Source organism: Brienomyrus brachyistius, chromosome 9 (genome assembly GCF_023856365.1).
Source record: "Brienomyrus brachyistius isolate T26 chromosome 9, BBRACH_0.4, whole genome shotgun sequence".
Lineage (NCBI taxonomy): Eukaryota > Metazoa > Chordata > Actinopteri > Osteoglossiformes > Mormyridae > Brienomyrus > Brienomyrus brachyistius.
In genome coordinates this window covers 17761783-17777980 of record NC_064541.1, presented here as the reverse complement: position 1 = coordinate 17777980, position 16198 = coordinate 17761783, and the positions used below count along the sequence as shown (strand labels likewise).

Below are 16198 nucleotides of genomic sequence, written 5' to 3'. Positions count from 1 at the left end.
GGAGAAACAAACACATTCATGACAAACAGCACATTAAGCTATAAGAATTTCTAATCGCTAAATTGTCAAAGTGCCAACTGACATGTTTTGCATAAAATGAAGTATAGCTAGGCATACCTGCACGAAAATGATAAGAAGGTGTTTGGTATGGTGAAGATCTATCTCTGCAGGGCTTGATCAGGGGTGCTTTAATGAACATGCTAACCCACCCCTGAAGACCGGGGGACTCTGCTAAAAAGTGATCTGTTTAGTAAAATATTAAACCTAGAGTTGTCATCCGTCCTGTATTTCATGGGATGATCCCGTACTGAAAAATAAAATGCTGCGTCCCATTTTGAACCAATAAGGGTTATGATTTGCCGCCACCCACTCTGGTCAACAACTGTACCACCATAGAAAACAGCCGGGGGTCTCTGATAACTCAAACAGCCCAGGGGCCTCTGACTTTAACATGCCTCTGATCTTAAATATGTGAAGGAAAGATAGCATGTGCTGCATGGTCTCTAATGGTATTTGTCATTATGAAACTCCAGACAAACCGCAAAAGGACAAAGACAATGTGGATTCTCCATAATGTCAGAGAGCTGCAGCTTGGTGCTGGAACTGTGATGCAAAAGAAAGAGGATTTTAAAAGATGAAATGGTCATTCGATAATTTAATCATTTGCAGCTGATCCCATTTAGATTAATGCTTTCAGAAAATCACCTCTGCTGCATGTGATCCAGCACGATTCCCATGCTAAATGAATATAGCAGCTCAAAATGAATTTTTAATCATGGACAGCAGCATTTAGATACAGGGATCCTTTGAATGGGGTGGAGCATTGTAACAGTGCTGTTCCTCAGTTATATATTTGTTAATGTGCAATTTCAAATATTTATTTTAATTTTGTAGAATAATACACAATCCTAATCTGTCAACAATCAGCACGTTTTCCTTCATTTAATGTCATCAATATCACTTCAAAAACAGAAAAGTTTTATTAAAAACATACAGGATTACATGATTAAAGGTGTGCAATGTTAATCAAATTTATGCTGATGCATTTCAAATAAACTTCTCTGAACAAGTGTGTACAAAATAGAGAATGTTCCTTTTAAAACGATTAAAAATGTATTGTTAAAATCAAAAACGTCAAAATTATCCTTTATGGTTATCAGAAACAAATAAAAACAAAACAAAGCACTGATGATGCCAAAAACAAGGAAAGGAATAAAGTACTGATAGAAAATTTCTACTTTATTTTCTTCTTTAAGATTTAGACAGAAATATCATAGACAAATATTGACTGGGTATAATACAGATCATTTTTTTCATTTTTGATAATTGATGAAATAGGTAAAATGTTAATTTTATAATCAGTAATATTAATAATGTTCATGTTCATATGATCCCAGTTGTGTACATATTAACCAGATACATACATCACATACAGATATTACTTTCGTCACACTACATTACACAGCCTACTTCCCGAACCACCCTTCTATCTGATTGGATGTTAAGTCAGAATGAATTACACAGGTCAGCATGTTAACTGGACCAATCAGAGCTGTTACTGCTTAACCCTGAATGTCCTTCTCAGCTGCAGTTGTTTCCCTTGACGAGGAAGAAGGTTCCGGCTCCCACTCCCAGCAGCCCCAGAGTCAGTCCGATTCCGCAATATACTGTTTCTCCGATGTCAGACTCATCCTGAAATTCTGGTTCTGCACGAGCAAAGACCAATTTGATATGCAATTAATTTATATATATTTTAATTGGTCACTGATGGTTCATTATAGTTGATCACGACATTTATAATAAAAACACAAAATCAGAGGCATAAACTGAAACCATACCTGACTATTATTCAATAACCTGCACCGGTATCTGACAGTAATACTGCTAAACCATCCTCACACCCCAATAATCTGTTTTCAAAAAACTGTTGGTACTTATAAGATTTATAAATAATATACATAATATGAAAATCAATATTATATATTTTCTTACTTTAGTTCTGTTTTTATGATTTTCTCATCTTGAAATCATCATGTTTATATACATTTTGAAAAATGCCATCTTGTACATTCTCATTAATCATAAAACTTGTTAAACTCAGCAAACCAACTGTGAAACTCAACTTCTAACGCAGGTCCAGTGGAAAGCAGAAAGCAGAATTAACCATTTAACATGTTATGCCCATGATTATTTGCAGTTATATTTGGCTGTATGCCTTGACGCTAAACCTGATGCTGTGGTTGGCAGAGTGATGTCACTGATGGGCCCTTGACAAAGGCCTCCAGAGACACTAGCTGACCCACTTCTCTAATCCCTGCATATTCAGCACTTTGGACAAAACCATCTGATTAAGGTAACCTTACCCCAGAACCTGGTCTCAGGCTCAGTCAGCCCTTTGTGATACACAGTGCAGGAGTAGTCATCCCCTTTCTGGGGGGTGAAGGGGAGGGTGGAGTACTGTCTGAAGGTGGCATCACTGTTGGGGTAGTAGCGGCTCAGGGTCACTCCCTCCTTCACCTCCACGTTATTTTTAGTCCATTTCACTTTGACAGGTGGGGGGTGGAAGTTATTCACAGAGCAGATCAGAATGTTGCTTCTACCGAGTTCAACTTCATTTCTCGTATATATTGTGAGCTGGGGTGCATCTGAGAAATCAAAGATAATTATTAAATTACAATTTTTCTACATTGCTGTGGCACATTTCATAAAACATACTTAACATTCTCAGGACTATAAGAGCATTTATCAAAACAGTTCATGCATATAGCACAACACTATGGTTTAGCTCCAAAACCTGTAACTTACCCAGAACTATTAACTTTTGTCACAAAAGCACATAATTCCACCAATGAATTAGTCAGTGCCACCAAAATGAAAGTACAATCAGTATCATTTTAACCACGAGAGTCAAAATGCTTAGATATATAGTCAGTATGTCAGTATGTGTAAGAGCTCCAAAAATTCTGAATGATCGTCGGTTCCCACTTTCTCATAGTCACTAACTGATCATTCTTCTTTAGCAAACTGATACTTATTCATGTCAAAAACATCAGTTTCAACACTGCAAGGCTCTATGTTACAGTATGTAAAGTTCACTGGCAAGAGAAAGCAGTCGCATGCACATGTAACTTCTTCAGATTATAAAACACAGTACAATAGCAAACAAAAAAGTCATACAGCACTGTGTAACACAAACACCAGAAAATGGCAACATAATCATAAGAACATAAAAAATTTGCAAACGAGAGGAGGCCATTCGGCCCATCAAGCTCGATTGGGGAGAAATCAACTACTGTTTTTCTCGATTGCTTTGGCAGATTTCATGAAACATATTTAACATTCTCAGGACAATAAGAGCATTTCTCAAAACAGATCATTCATATAGCACAACACTGTGAACACTGCAAAAGCCCCTAACTTACCCAAAACAATTACAGTTTTTCTCAATTGCTTTAGAGCATTTCTCAAATGACAATTAACATTTGCAAAACATGAAGTGTAATCCCCACACCATAATCTCACTTCTGCACACCAGAACATAATTTCTGGAAATGGTTTTGTACAAGATGGGCTGGCCCCCCATCCTGGATTGTTCCCTGCCTCATGCCCATTGCTTCCGGGATAGGCTCCGGACCCCCGCGGCCCAGTGGGATAAGTGGTTTGGAAAATGGATGGATGCATGGGTTTTGTACAATTGTCATCATTTGGCACAATTTTCAGTTCAATTTTCAGCTTTAGTCTTGTTAGTCAAAATAGATTATGTAGTTTCCCAATGTAACAATGTACACCCGAAACTATATGCATGATCATCATGTTAGTCACCACATGCAAAACAATTAACCAAGCTTTCAAAATCATTTAAAAATATATTCCATAAATTGCATACAGCATTGTTCTGTTTCAGTACATGATTTTGTTTGTTGTATTTGTGTTATACGGTGCTGTGTGACTATTTTGTTTGCTACTGTACTGAGCAAACAGCAAATATTGCCAAATTACATGCTTAACCTATAATTATTCTGCTATAAATACAGTCCATAGTAAATAAGTGTTTAATTTTAATATTTATTTAACACTAACATATATTTGAGTGCACTGTGTTTTAATTCATTCTAAGAATTATTAATTTTAAGAAGTAAGTAAATTTAACATTATTCTATCAGTGTTATTTATCTGAAATAGAGGTTGACAGGTGTGGATTAAACGATCTGATGGTATCCTTACCTATCTGCTCAGGAGGGCTGCTTTCGGCTTCAGTAACCACTTTCAAGTCGCTTAAGCAAACCTGATGATCTGCCTGTGCCCCCTGAGCCCAGGTTGGATAGGTCAACTGGCCAACAAACTCCGGCATTGTGTACACCATATCATTCTTTTTAAAATCAAAATAAAGCATCTCATCTCCATCCAGCTCCAGCATATCCTCAGGATCAGTGTCATTGGTCTTGCAGGCAGAAACAATGATATCTATATGAGCTGAGAGAGAAGCAGGTAAAGTACATCAGTCACTCATTCACTGGGTTTAATGCATATGCTGTAAACATACAGTTGTTACGTGGTAAATTTCCTACACTGCTTCTTTACTCTGACAGCGCAGGTAATGCGTAATGAAAAGACAGAGCATTCATTTAAATATATATAAATATATCACCCATGATTCAGATCAGTAATTCTCAAACTACGGTACGCGTACCAATGGTGGAACTTCGAGCTCCCCCTGGTGGTACGCAGAGGTATATCGCTTCATGACGTTAGTTACGGTACCAGCACATTTTCTGAGGTGGTGCGAGGTGTGAACTTTGAAAACATCTGACTTAGATATTAAAGGTTCCAACACAAAAATATCTAAAAGAAATAATAAAATGCTATAAAATTGATTATAAGTCTGAAAACAGAATTGTCTAGTAATTAGCTAAAATTATTAAGTGTAATTCTATCCTATAATAATTATACCAGTATCATTTATAGTCTAAAAAAACAAAAGTATGTGCCAAGCATTCTGTCAATCTAATGAAAATAATTCTGATCCAGCTGATTACATATTTGTTTTAAGGCAGCATTACTCTGGCACTATAACCTTGTTTAGGTAAATTCAAATTTTAATTATTTGTTTATTGTATAACTATCCCATTGATGTAAATAGGAGCATGACCTGGATAAATTAAACGGGCTTTATTCAGATTAAATAGTGCTACTTCATATATAACTCTGATGTTATTCATATGTTACTTCGATTAGGATTACTGCCGTTTAGGATTAATAAAAGGCAACTGAGCAACGTATAATTTAAATCAGAAAACGTTTATTGTCCCGATGAAAATTGTTGAAATGTATCCCATTCATTTTAAAACAAAAATCCGCAATAATAAGTACAGCGGGCATAAATCACTTACCTTCGACCTTTGCACAGATACACAGGCCTCCCAAAAGCATAAAGAGTGAAAAAAAGTGACTCATTTTCAGTCGCAAATTCACACGCTGGGCTCTTGGTTGCAGACAGTACTTGCCAGGACCTTCACATTGAATGAGTTACCAAGCGGAGAAACGGCTTCACCCCTTTGAGCGAAGTCACGCCCCTAATGACCAATCAGAAAAGCGGAATCGTTTTCACTGAAGTTGCTAGGTAAGAAACTTAAGTTAACCGAACTTTCAGAATGATTTCTAAACACATTCCATGCACTGCGGTGATACGACATTCGTGTGTTTTTGCTTCCACAGTACATGATTTTTTTGTATTTTTCTTCAGTAAATGAATACTTCTTCATGTAAGACACCATGCAGTTTCAACACTGCAAGGCTCTACATTACAGTATGTAAAGTTCACTGGCAAAAAAGCAAGAAAGCACTTGCATGCACGTTTACTTGCTTCAGATCTCAAAACACAGAACAAAAGCAAACAAACAAGTCACACAGCACTGAATAACACAAAAACAGCAAAGCAGCAATACCATCCATCCATCCATTATCCCAACCGCTTATCCTACTGGGTTGTGGGGGGTCCGCAGTCTATCCCAGAAGCAATGGGCACGAGGCAGGGAACAACCCAGGATGGGGGGCCAGCAGGGCACACTCACACACCATTCACCCACGCATGCACACCTACAGGCAATTTAGCAACTCCAATTAGCCTCAGCATGTGTTTGGACTGTGGGGGGAATCCGGAGTACCCGGTGGAAACCCCACGACAACATGGGGAGAACATGCAAACTCCACACACATGTGACCCAGGCAGAGACTCCAACCTGGGTCCCTGTGGGGAAATTCTCTTCATGCCTCCCCCAACTCTGGGTTTTGATCACCAATAATGAAAATTCAGCCAGTGAAGAAGAGGTTAGACTCCAGACAGTCTGGTGCCTTGACATAAACCTCTGCTTTAACATCAGCAAGGCCAAGGAGCTGATCATCTTTTTCAGGAACCAGAACACAGACCATGTTCCCATTTATATCAGTGGGGCAGCTGTGGATAGAGCAGATTTAAATTAATCTCAGACAACCTGCAGGAACCAGGAAGTCTTTACGTCCTCAGATGCCTGAGGAGTGACCAGATGTCACCAGCAGCCCTCATGAACTTCTACAGATGCATGATGGAATCCATCCTCACTGGATACATTACATTGTTACCTGACAGCTGCTCATCTTGGGTCTGCCGATGATGGTAAGAGCTGCTGAGGCCAATTTACCCCACAGACTGGCTCAGGCAGGCAGCCAACATCCCCAAGGCCTTCAGTCACCCTGCACAGACACTGTTCTCGTTCCTCCATTCAACACCACAGTTTCTAATGCAAATCATAAGGCCACTCAATCGCTGCTAATTATAGAAAATAAGGATAGTATAGAATGGAATAGCAGCTACTAGCACATCATTTATTTGTTATCTTTTATTTATTACATCTATCTACTTTCTAACCACTTATCTTGCCTATCAAACCTATCCTGGCAGAATAAACCCATAAACACTCGGGCCAGTTTAGAGATTCTAATTAGCCTAAGGGCACATTTTTGGACGGTGTGAGGATGCAGCGTATCCAGAGGGAACCATCATAACACAGGGAAGCCAAACAAACTCCATGTGCTCACAGAGCATGGGACTGAAACCCACAACCTGGAGGTGTGATGCAGAAGAGTCTCCCACTGAGCCCTCATGCCGATAGAGTTACTGTATTATCTGTCTTCTGTACTGTTCTTTATTGTATCAGCCAAATGAAAATGTCAATTTGAGTTATTTTAAGTTATTTTAGCCATCATATATGCTTATCAAGGGGAGGCATGGTGGTGCAGTGGTTAGCACTGTTGCCTCACACCTCTGGGACCCGGGTTCGAGTCTCCGCCTGGGTTACATGTGTGTGGAGTTTGCATGTTCTCCCTATGTCGTCGTGGGGTTTCCTCCAGGTACTGCGGTTTCCCCCCACAGTCCAAAAACATGCTGAGGCTGATTGGAGTTGCTAAAATTGCCCGTAGGTGTGCATGTGTGAGTGACTGGTGTGTGAGTGTGCCCCCCCCCATCCTGAGTTGTTCCCTGCCTCGTTGCCATTGCTTCCGGGATAGGCTCCGGACCCCCCCGCAACCCAGGAGGATAAGCAGTTTGGAAAATGGATGGATATGCTTATCAAATGATGATCCAAATTAGCAGAATAATTAAATGAGATCCCTGAAGAATGACATTGGTGTTACGGTGACCCAAAGAACGAGGCGAGGATCCAGGCGTGCATGCAACGGGAAGGTTTAATACGAGCACTAGGGCTAAGGTACAGAAAGGGCTGGTCGAGAAGAGTGGTCGATGTCCGGAGGCAGGGGTCCAAAGCCGAGAGGTCAGTTCTACGTGTACACAAAGGACACGACAACACGGGGAAAGGGGAACTGGAGGAGCCGGTCTCAGCAGGATCGGAGGATCAGGTGCGGGAGCGAGTCTGGGGAAAGGGAGAGGAGAAGGGTAGGTAAACACACAAGGCAAATGGAGAGGGATCGGAATAACGGGTGAACGGAAGACAAGTAATCGCTCGGTATGGTGCATGAACATGGCTCGATACTTCGCATTAGACTGAGGGAAGTGCCGGACTTAAGACAGGGTGTCAATCTGATGGACTCCGCCTAAGTGGGCGGAGCTGGTGGGTGCTGCCTGTCCGGGCGTGACAATTGGCTTTGTGTTTTTAATTTTTTAAATGGTTTTCTTTGTAAAACAAAACATTTTAGTGATTTACAGAAATTATGAACGTCAGCCTTCTGTGAGACAAAGCATTAAGAGCCAGCGCCACTGCAGAGTACAAAGGGAACGTGAAATGAACCTGTCCGGTTGTTCGGTGTCATGGTGAAGCTCCAACACAAGATGGCAGCAGAGAGGCATGACTCTCAAGCAACATCCAGTCATCAGCTGTTACAGTTTTTCTCCGTTGGTTTGGCTCATTTCTTGAAACAGAAATTACATTCTTAAAACTATAAGATCATTTGGCCAAACAGTCTTACAGTTCTGTGCAACATTACAGCTCATTAGCAAAAGTTCATATCTCTCCCAAAACTGTTCACACATGCTTCAAAACTAGATTCCTTTCCCATATAAAGAGTCAGTACCATCGAAATGTCAGAGATCTTTCTCAGTTGCTTTGGCTCCTTTGCATTCACTTAGTGCTTTTGCTAAAATAACCTGGATGGTTCAGCACAGCACCATGGATCACCTGCTAAAGCTCATATCTCTCCCAAAACAGTTTACCCAGGTGTCAAAACTAAATTCCTTTCTCATATAAGGAGTCAGTGCCCCCAAAATGCATCGTCCCTTTGGCATTGTGTGAGCACTGCAAGTCAAAATGCCTAGATGTTTTGTCACTATGGCAGAGGTCTAGCTAACAGAATACAATTATGTATAAAACTGAAAAAAAATTATTTTGCAGTAAGAAGTTTGACATCACACACACTGCACTCATACTCCCAAGGAAATTGTAACCATTTTTATTCACACACACAAAGTAATTTCCATACATTAGAGTACATAAAAAGAAAATGTATACAGTATTCTGTACATGTATGAAAAATAAACAAAAACAAAAAGCAAGAAAAATTATATCTAGCCTACAGTGCTATAAATAAAGTTTCACAACTACAGTAAGACCTTCACTGGTCGCTGTCGCCACCCTCCCTCTCCTGGCCACCATCCTCATCCTCCTGACCATCCACACGCTGCTTTCTGTTTGGCCATAGATTTTTATCCACATCGCAGCGGATATTTTCCCTTGTGATACAGCAAGGGAAGAAACGGTGTGAATGTCTCAACCATCCCCTACACTGATCCCCTGTGATGTCCTTGCACGCAGCATCCATTGTATGGAGCAGGGACCTCTGGTCTTGAGCCCGATGTTCATACACTCTCCACCTCCAAGCGGAACAAAAAACTCCTCAATTGGATTGAGGAAAGGAGAGTATGGTGGTAGTAGCTCCATGAGCATCCTTGGATGAGAACTGAACCAGACCCTGATGAGCGGGCCATGGTGGAAATTCACATTGTCCCACACGATCACATAGTGTGGTAGGTGAGGCCCTTCGAGACCTCTCTCATTTTCTGGGACCAGATCAGTATAAAGACGGTCCAAGAAAATGAGAAGCTTTTGAGTGTTGTATGGGCCTAAACTGGGGATGTGTGTGACCACACCATTCTCAGATATGGCAGCACACATTGTTAAATTGCCCCCTCGTTGGCCTGGGACATCCACCGTGGCCCGCTGGTCAATGACGTTATGGCCACTGAGTACATACCTGTTTTTCTTGCGAAAGGTATGGATGATGGGGGAGATTGACGGCCTGCCTCTGCCGTTGCGAGGTGATGGTTGACAACATGGTCTATAATTGTGGCCCGAATTTCATCTGGGACAGCATGGTGTCTTCGTGCTCCTCAGCCTCTTCCCCCTATTCCACCACCACGCATCCTCACTCCGCCTCCTCTTCTTCTTCCTCCTCTTCCTCGAGCAGGAAGTTGCCCTTGTTCATTTACTTGGTGAGGTACCTCCATGTTCATACTGCAAATGGTACTAGCCCTGGCCAAGCTCTATATATACATGTGTGGCAGCATTCACGACCATAGACAGCACCAGTCAGGTAACTAAACATACGGTTTGGTTGGTGATCTGAGATGTGGGAAACTCCACCTTCGTTACAGTTTTTCTCAATTGCTTTGGCTCAGTTCTCAAATGATTTTTTTATTTCCCAAAACATTAAGTTCAGATCTCTGAACAATTCGCATCTTTTTCACATCAGATTGGAATTTCTTATTGATTTGAGCAAATGCTTTGGCACATGTGTGCAAAGAGTACATACAACTGTCTGCAGTTTGGACAACAAATAATTGCATATGGCTTGTTGATCAAAACTGATGACTAGATTCTCACTTACACTGTCAAACACTTCAGAACTTCTCAGACATTTTTTATTGTGTAAGCCATCACATTCAAAACGATCTATTCAATTATCATAATTAGTATACATGAATGTATATTCTAAAATATATCTAACATTGACATTGTTTGTAATGTCTGCTACATTGGCACATGCCCTGTAATTGCAATCGCAATCTAATTGCAAAGTACCTCTAATATGACTCAACCATTTAACCATTTAACCAATCAACTTTGGGAGTATATATATGTAGATTGCCCACAGCACAATCACTGCTGTAGAATGTTTTGAGAATGGAGGACATTCACAACGCTGAACTGCAGCAACATGCTCGTGGAAGAGCAATTGAAAGGCGTGTAAGAATACGTGGTGGTGGTAGAGGAAGAAATAATCGAGGAAGAGGTGGAAATAGAAGAGTCAGAGTCTCTGATGAAATCAGAGCCACACTTGTGGATCATGTCATAAATCATGGTTTTACAATGGAAGAGGCTGGTCGAAGAGTACAGCCTAATGTAAACAGGTCCACAGTGTCATCAATTGTGCAAACCTTTTGTAGGGAAAACAGGTACATATGTATTTTTTTGTTTTACAGTATGTAAAGTATTTTTACAGTATAAACAACAATATTGTAAAGGTAAATGCAAGTCTATTTGTTCATTCTATAGAACTGCACGACAACCTTGCGCTGGTGGCAGAGCAGCAGTATTTAACCAACTGCAAGAACAAGAAATTTGCAACATGGTCATAGCCAACAATTCCATCAGGCTAAGAGAGATCCAAAGTGCAATCATAAATGACAATGAGGTCTTTGCAAATATAAATTCTGTCAGCATTTCCACCATAGACAGAGTTTTAGAAAGACATCAGATGACTATGAAACAGCTCTATAAGGTGCCATTTGAGAGGAACAGTGAAAGAGTCAAGGCGTTGCGGTACCAGTATGTCCAGGTAAACCATTGGTGTGCACTTAGTGAGTTTTCCTGTATTTCTAAGATTCCTGTATTACTTCACTGTAAGTTTCAGAAACCCATAAGAAAATACATTTACTGTTACATTTTTTCCTGTGTTCCTTCATAGAGAATCATGGAGTTAGAACTACATGAAACGACCCACATTCTTGTTTTTGTGGACGAGGCTGGGTTTAATCTGTCCAAAGGCCGGAGACGTGGTCGCAATCTCATTGGACACGAGCCACAATTGACACACCAGGCCAACGTGGGGCCAATATTACAATGTGTGCTGCCATTTCAGAGAACGGTGTGAGCACACATATTCCACACATTGGGCCCTATAATATCCAACTTCTCCTGGCCTTCCTAAATGCACTTTACAGAGACCTGATTCCAGAACAAGAAAGAGCTAGACCACATTTGCCTAATTATGTTGTTGTCTGGGATAATGTCAGCTTCCACCGAACCAACAGTGTTAGTGACTGGTTTGCTGCACATGAAAGGATAACAGTGGAATTCCTTCCACCATACTCTCCGTTCCTAAATCCAATAGAAGAGTTTTTTTCAGCATGGAGGTGGAAAGTGTATGATCATAGACCACAAAATCAGATGTCTTTGTTGGATGTTGTTTTTTCCACGGTGTGTGGCAATGGAAAACATCAGATGTGATGTTGATGAAAATCTTTTGGCCTCCCGAGCGTGGCTATAGGATGGCCAGCGACACCTGCTGGCCAAACGAGGTAGAGACATGAAGGGCAGAGGCAGACAGGTGCTGACCGTGACACCCATGTCCTGTAGGTCCTGTTTTGATTTGTCCCGTGTTGTCTGTCCCTGTCAAAGTGACTAATAAATAATAATAAACACACATACATGTGTGTAGAATTTTGTATAAGGGCCCACACACCTTCTTCGTGCCGAGGCCCGGATTTTCTCTCGGCGGCCCTGGTCTCGATTCACTGTAATAATTATACAATCGTTATCAATTGGGGAGATGCGGGTGGTTCTAACGGGCGGTTAGAGTTATCTGATGGTGGGACCGAATCATTGCATGCTTGTGTATTTAAGTATTTAATGTTGCTTACGTGTGCTTTGTTGGAGAGTGTGTGTGGTTTATAGTAGATTATCACATCGACCGCACGTCATCGAGTGTGTGCAGGAGTAGTGTGACTATGGGGGTTCACCCAGGGACGGATTACGGACCGGGCCAGCGGGGCCGCTTGGGGTGCAGGGGGCCCGTGGGGCCCCTAGCCCAAAACAATTTGCAACGCTTATCAACAATGTATTTTCGTTTGTCTATTTTAGAGGGCCTACATTCTTAGATCCTCTGCCTACAAGGGCCCCTGACCCTATAGGGAGGGCGTTTGGCTGCCAAGGGCCCTTGAATTGTGGTGGTGGTGGTGATGGGGGGGGGGCCCTCGCAAACGTTTTGCCCAGGGGCCACACATCCCATAATCCGTCCCTGGGTACACCATCGGCTGTCTGTCTCCCCTTTGTACGGGTAGCCCTGCCGAGTAGTGACTGATTTCTTTGATTTATCTGTGGAGTTGTTTATTTTTGTTTTCGTGGTCTGTTATTTTAATATAATTAAGCTGTATCTGGTTGTTTATAAATTGTGATATGTATGTGTTTTTTAAATTTGAGTTTAGATCTTTTATGTTATTAATTTTCCATCTGGCGTCCTCTGATTTGTGTAATAAAATTTGTTTAAGAGAATCCACGTTTAATTACCTGACATCTTCTGTTTCAGCCGAATAACACAAATAAAAGAACATTTAACTTACTTTCATAAAATAATAATGGCTATAATGAATTGACACTGTAGTCAAATGTATGTTAGTGTTAAGTAAATGTCAAAGCTAAACCAAATACTTACTATGCCGTTTGAATACGGCAGGGTTAGATGTCTCGATTTACACTCCTCTGAATCTACTCTTCATCGGAAGTGTTGCCTCTGCGTTTCTTTGCAGATTTAAAAATGCATATTAACATTAATGTTAAAGTTAAACATTTCCTTGTGATCGGTGGTATTGTAGGTTTTTTTAGTTTTACATGTTCACACACAATGGAAAAGCTGCCCAATGAGCCGTGTACTGTTCCATAATACGGAATATTTGGCATTACTAACCTCCAGGCGTTTTTCACACATCCTGATTCATGTCTTCCTTTATGGTCTGCCTTTTATATTTGTGTTCTACGTGATATTGCGTTGGAAATTAGAATATAAAGAATTGTTAGATTACACTGGTATACAGTTATTTTGTTGCCAACGATGTCTAAACGGTTGTATATTAAGTTTATGGTGCTGATTAACAATATGACTTCCTGAGCCCCCTTGAGCTTCATAGACCCCGGACGGATGTACCGGCTGCACCCCCCTCTCCTCGAGCCTGTATGTACCGCCTGCACCCAGGCTGGTGCGGACCACTGGCCAAGAAAATGAGCCGCTCTGCTCACCTTATCATTCTTTTCAAAATCAACATATATTATATCGTCTCTGTCCAGCTGTAGCACGTCCTGAGGATCAGTGTCATTGTTCATGCACTTAATGACATTTATGTATTTATGCGCTGAGAGAAAATCAGATACATTAAATCATATAGCACAGGGAATGCGTAATGAAATTAAGCAAGAAAATGCAAACATTTCTCAACTTATGTGGTTGTAAATCCCATGTAAACATCTTTCACAGTAAAATTTCCTACTAATCAGTGCTAACATTTGCATGTTATAGTGGATGGAACGTAACGTCTCTGAGAACCTCGTAGAGATTCGCTGTTCAAAAGTGAGTCACTAACCCCCTCTACTGGCGGCGTAGCGTAACCCCACGACTTCATATGGAGTACATGCAAATTTAGACGTTATTATCATAACCTGTTTTCTTGTAGGCTATAATCTCTCAATAAAGTCATACGTGACAGCTACAACCCAATTTTAATTTAAAATACAAAATACACAATATTTAAAAATTAAGCAATATTAAAAAACAACGTTGTAAGCACCTGAAAATCAGTCATTCTCCATCACGTGTTCTGAGTGGCTGAAAGAAGAGTTCCAACACTGTGCACCTATAACCACTAGAGGGCGGCCTGTCACATGTCATCACTGCACTGACACTTTCTAATCGTGGCCCGCGAGACCAGTTGACGGACATCATACCTGTATTACAAGGTTTACAGTTTTTCTCAATTGCTTTGCAGCATTTCTCAGATGAGCTAACATTTGGAAAACAAATGTAATCCCCACACCAAAATGTCACATCTGCACAGCAGAACTTCATTTCTCATTGCTTCACACAAATTTCCAAATGTTTAGTACATATAAGCAAATGGTTTTGTACAATTGTCATCATGTAGCACAATTTTCAGTTTCTTTAGTCTTGTTGGTCAAAGTAGATTATGCAGTGTCCTTTACTAATAATTTTACACCCTAAACTATCTATCTATATATAGTGTGTGATCATTGTTAGTCACCACACGCAAAACTGTTAACCATCCATTTTCCAAACCGCTTATCCTACGGGGTTGCGGGGGGTCCGGAGCCTATCCCGGAAGCAATGTCCATGAGGCAGGGAACAACCCTGGATAGGGGTCCAGCCCATCGCAGGGCACACTCACACACCATGCGGGCAATTTAGCAACTCCAATTAGCCTCAGCATGTTTTTGGACTGTGGGGGGAAACCGGAGTACCCAGAGGAAACCCCACGACAACATGGGGAGTGTCACGGGATGCGGTCGGGCGAAGCGGCGATCGTGCGTGCAGGCGGGCAAGGACAGGCAGACAAGCAGAAATCGGGGCAAAGTACGGGGGTTTATTCGGGCTTCGGGGAGCCGGGAACATTGGACACAGACTGACATCAATGACGGACCAGGGAAACCGGGGAGACCAGGACTTAAATACACAGGACTAATCAAAGTAACTAGACAAAGCTGGAGACGATCAGGGAAATACACGTGGGTAATCAGGGGGCGTGGCACACACGAGGAGCGGACGAGCCGGGCATGACAGGGAGAACATGCATACTCCACACACATGTGACCCAGGCAGAGACTCAAACCTGGGTCCCAGAAGTGTGATGCAACAGTGCTAACCACTGCACCACCATGCTGCCCACTGTTAACCAAGATCTCAAAATTAATTTTAAAAATATTCTATAAGTTGCAGTGATACTGCCTTACTGTGTTTTGGTTCCCACGTTGCATAATTTTGCTGTCTTTTTGTTCGTTATTGTACTGTTATGAGATCTGAGTAAGTTACACATACATGTGATTACTTTCTCTTGCCTGTAAACTTTACATGCTGTAATGTGGAGCCTTGCAGTGTTCAAACTGACATGGTGACGCCTGACATGAATAAGTATCAGTTTGCCAAAGAAAAATAATCAGTCGGTGACAGTGAGAAAGTGAGAACTATCATTCAGCATCGTGGAGCTCAGGAGCAGACTTACACTGACATGGTGCCGAAGTGGGATTTAAATCATCAGACAAGGTTTGCAGTTTATCCTTCAGGAAATGCCAGTGTACATAGGGCAGTGAAACTAGGATTTTCTGCAGGGTTACTAGAATGATCTTCCATGTCAGGTTCTAGACTTTGGAGATGCGGAAGGCCCATGAAGAGACACTGCTCCTTTAGATGGAGGCCAGTGAGATGTTCTGTGTGTCTTTTAAGGACGGCCTCTGCTTTACTCCCAAGGGAACCATTCCAGCAGAAAAACTAAAACGTCAGTTATCCAGTCAGATGGACTTTGCTTCAGCGTCCACCAGTACAACAAGAATCATGCTGGTACTAAGTAGGAGATGAGCCTCATGTTGGCTTTGTACATGAATATGCAACTGTAAGCAATTAAGGGAAGACATCCAGAAATCAGAACCACCTC

The 16198-nt window shown here is 41.4% G+C and overlaps 2 protein-coding genes across 6 annotated transcripts in view; both read right to left on the bottom strand.

Annotated features, from left to right (window-relative positions):
- Positions 1-16198, bottom strand: part of brd2b (bromodomain containing 2b) — a 70859-nt gene that overhangs the window by 39759 nt on the left and 14902 nt on the right. The window lies entirely within an intron of this gene.
- On the bottom strand, positions 1431-5544 carry LOC125749595 (H-2 class II histocompatibility antigen, A-U alpha chain-like). The gene is made up of 4 exons (XM_049027019.1): positions 5391-5544; positions 4225-4473; positions 2364-2645; positions 1431-1706 (listed from the first exon to the last, which is right to left on the bottom strand). The coding sequence occupies exons 1-4, from the start codon at positions 5452-5454 to the stop codon at positions 1582-1584; spliced, it is 720 nt and encodes a 239-aa protein (XP_048882976.1). The 5' UTR covers positions 5455-5544; the 3' UTR covers positions 1431-1581.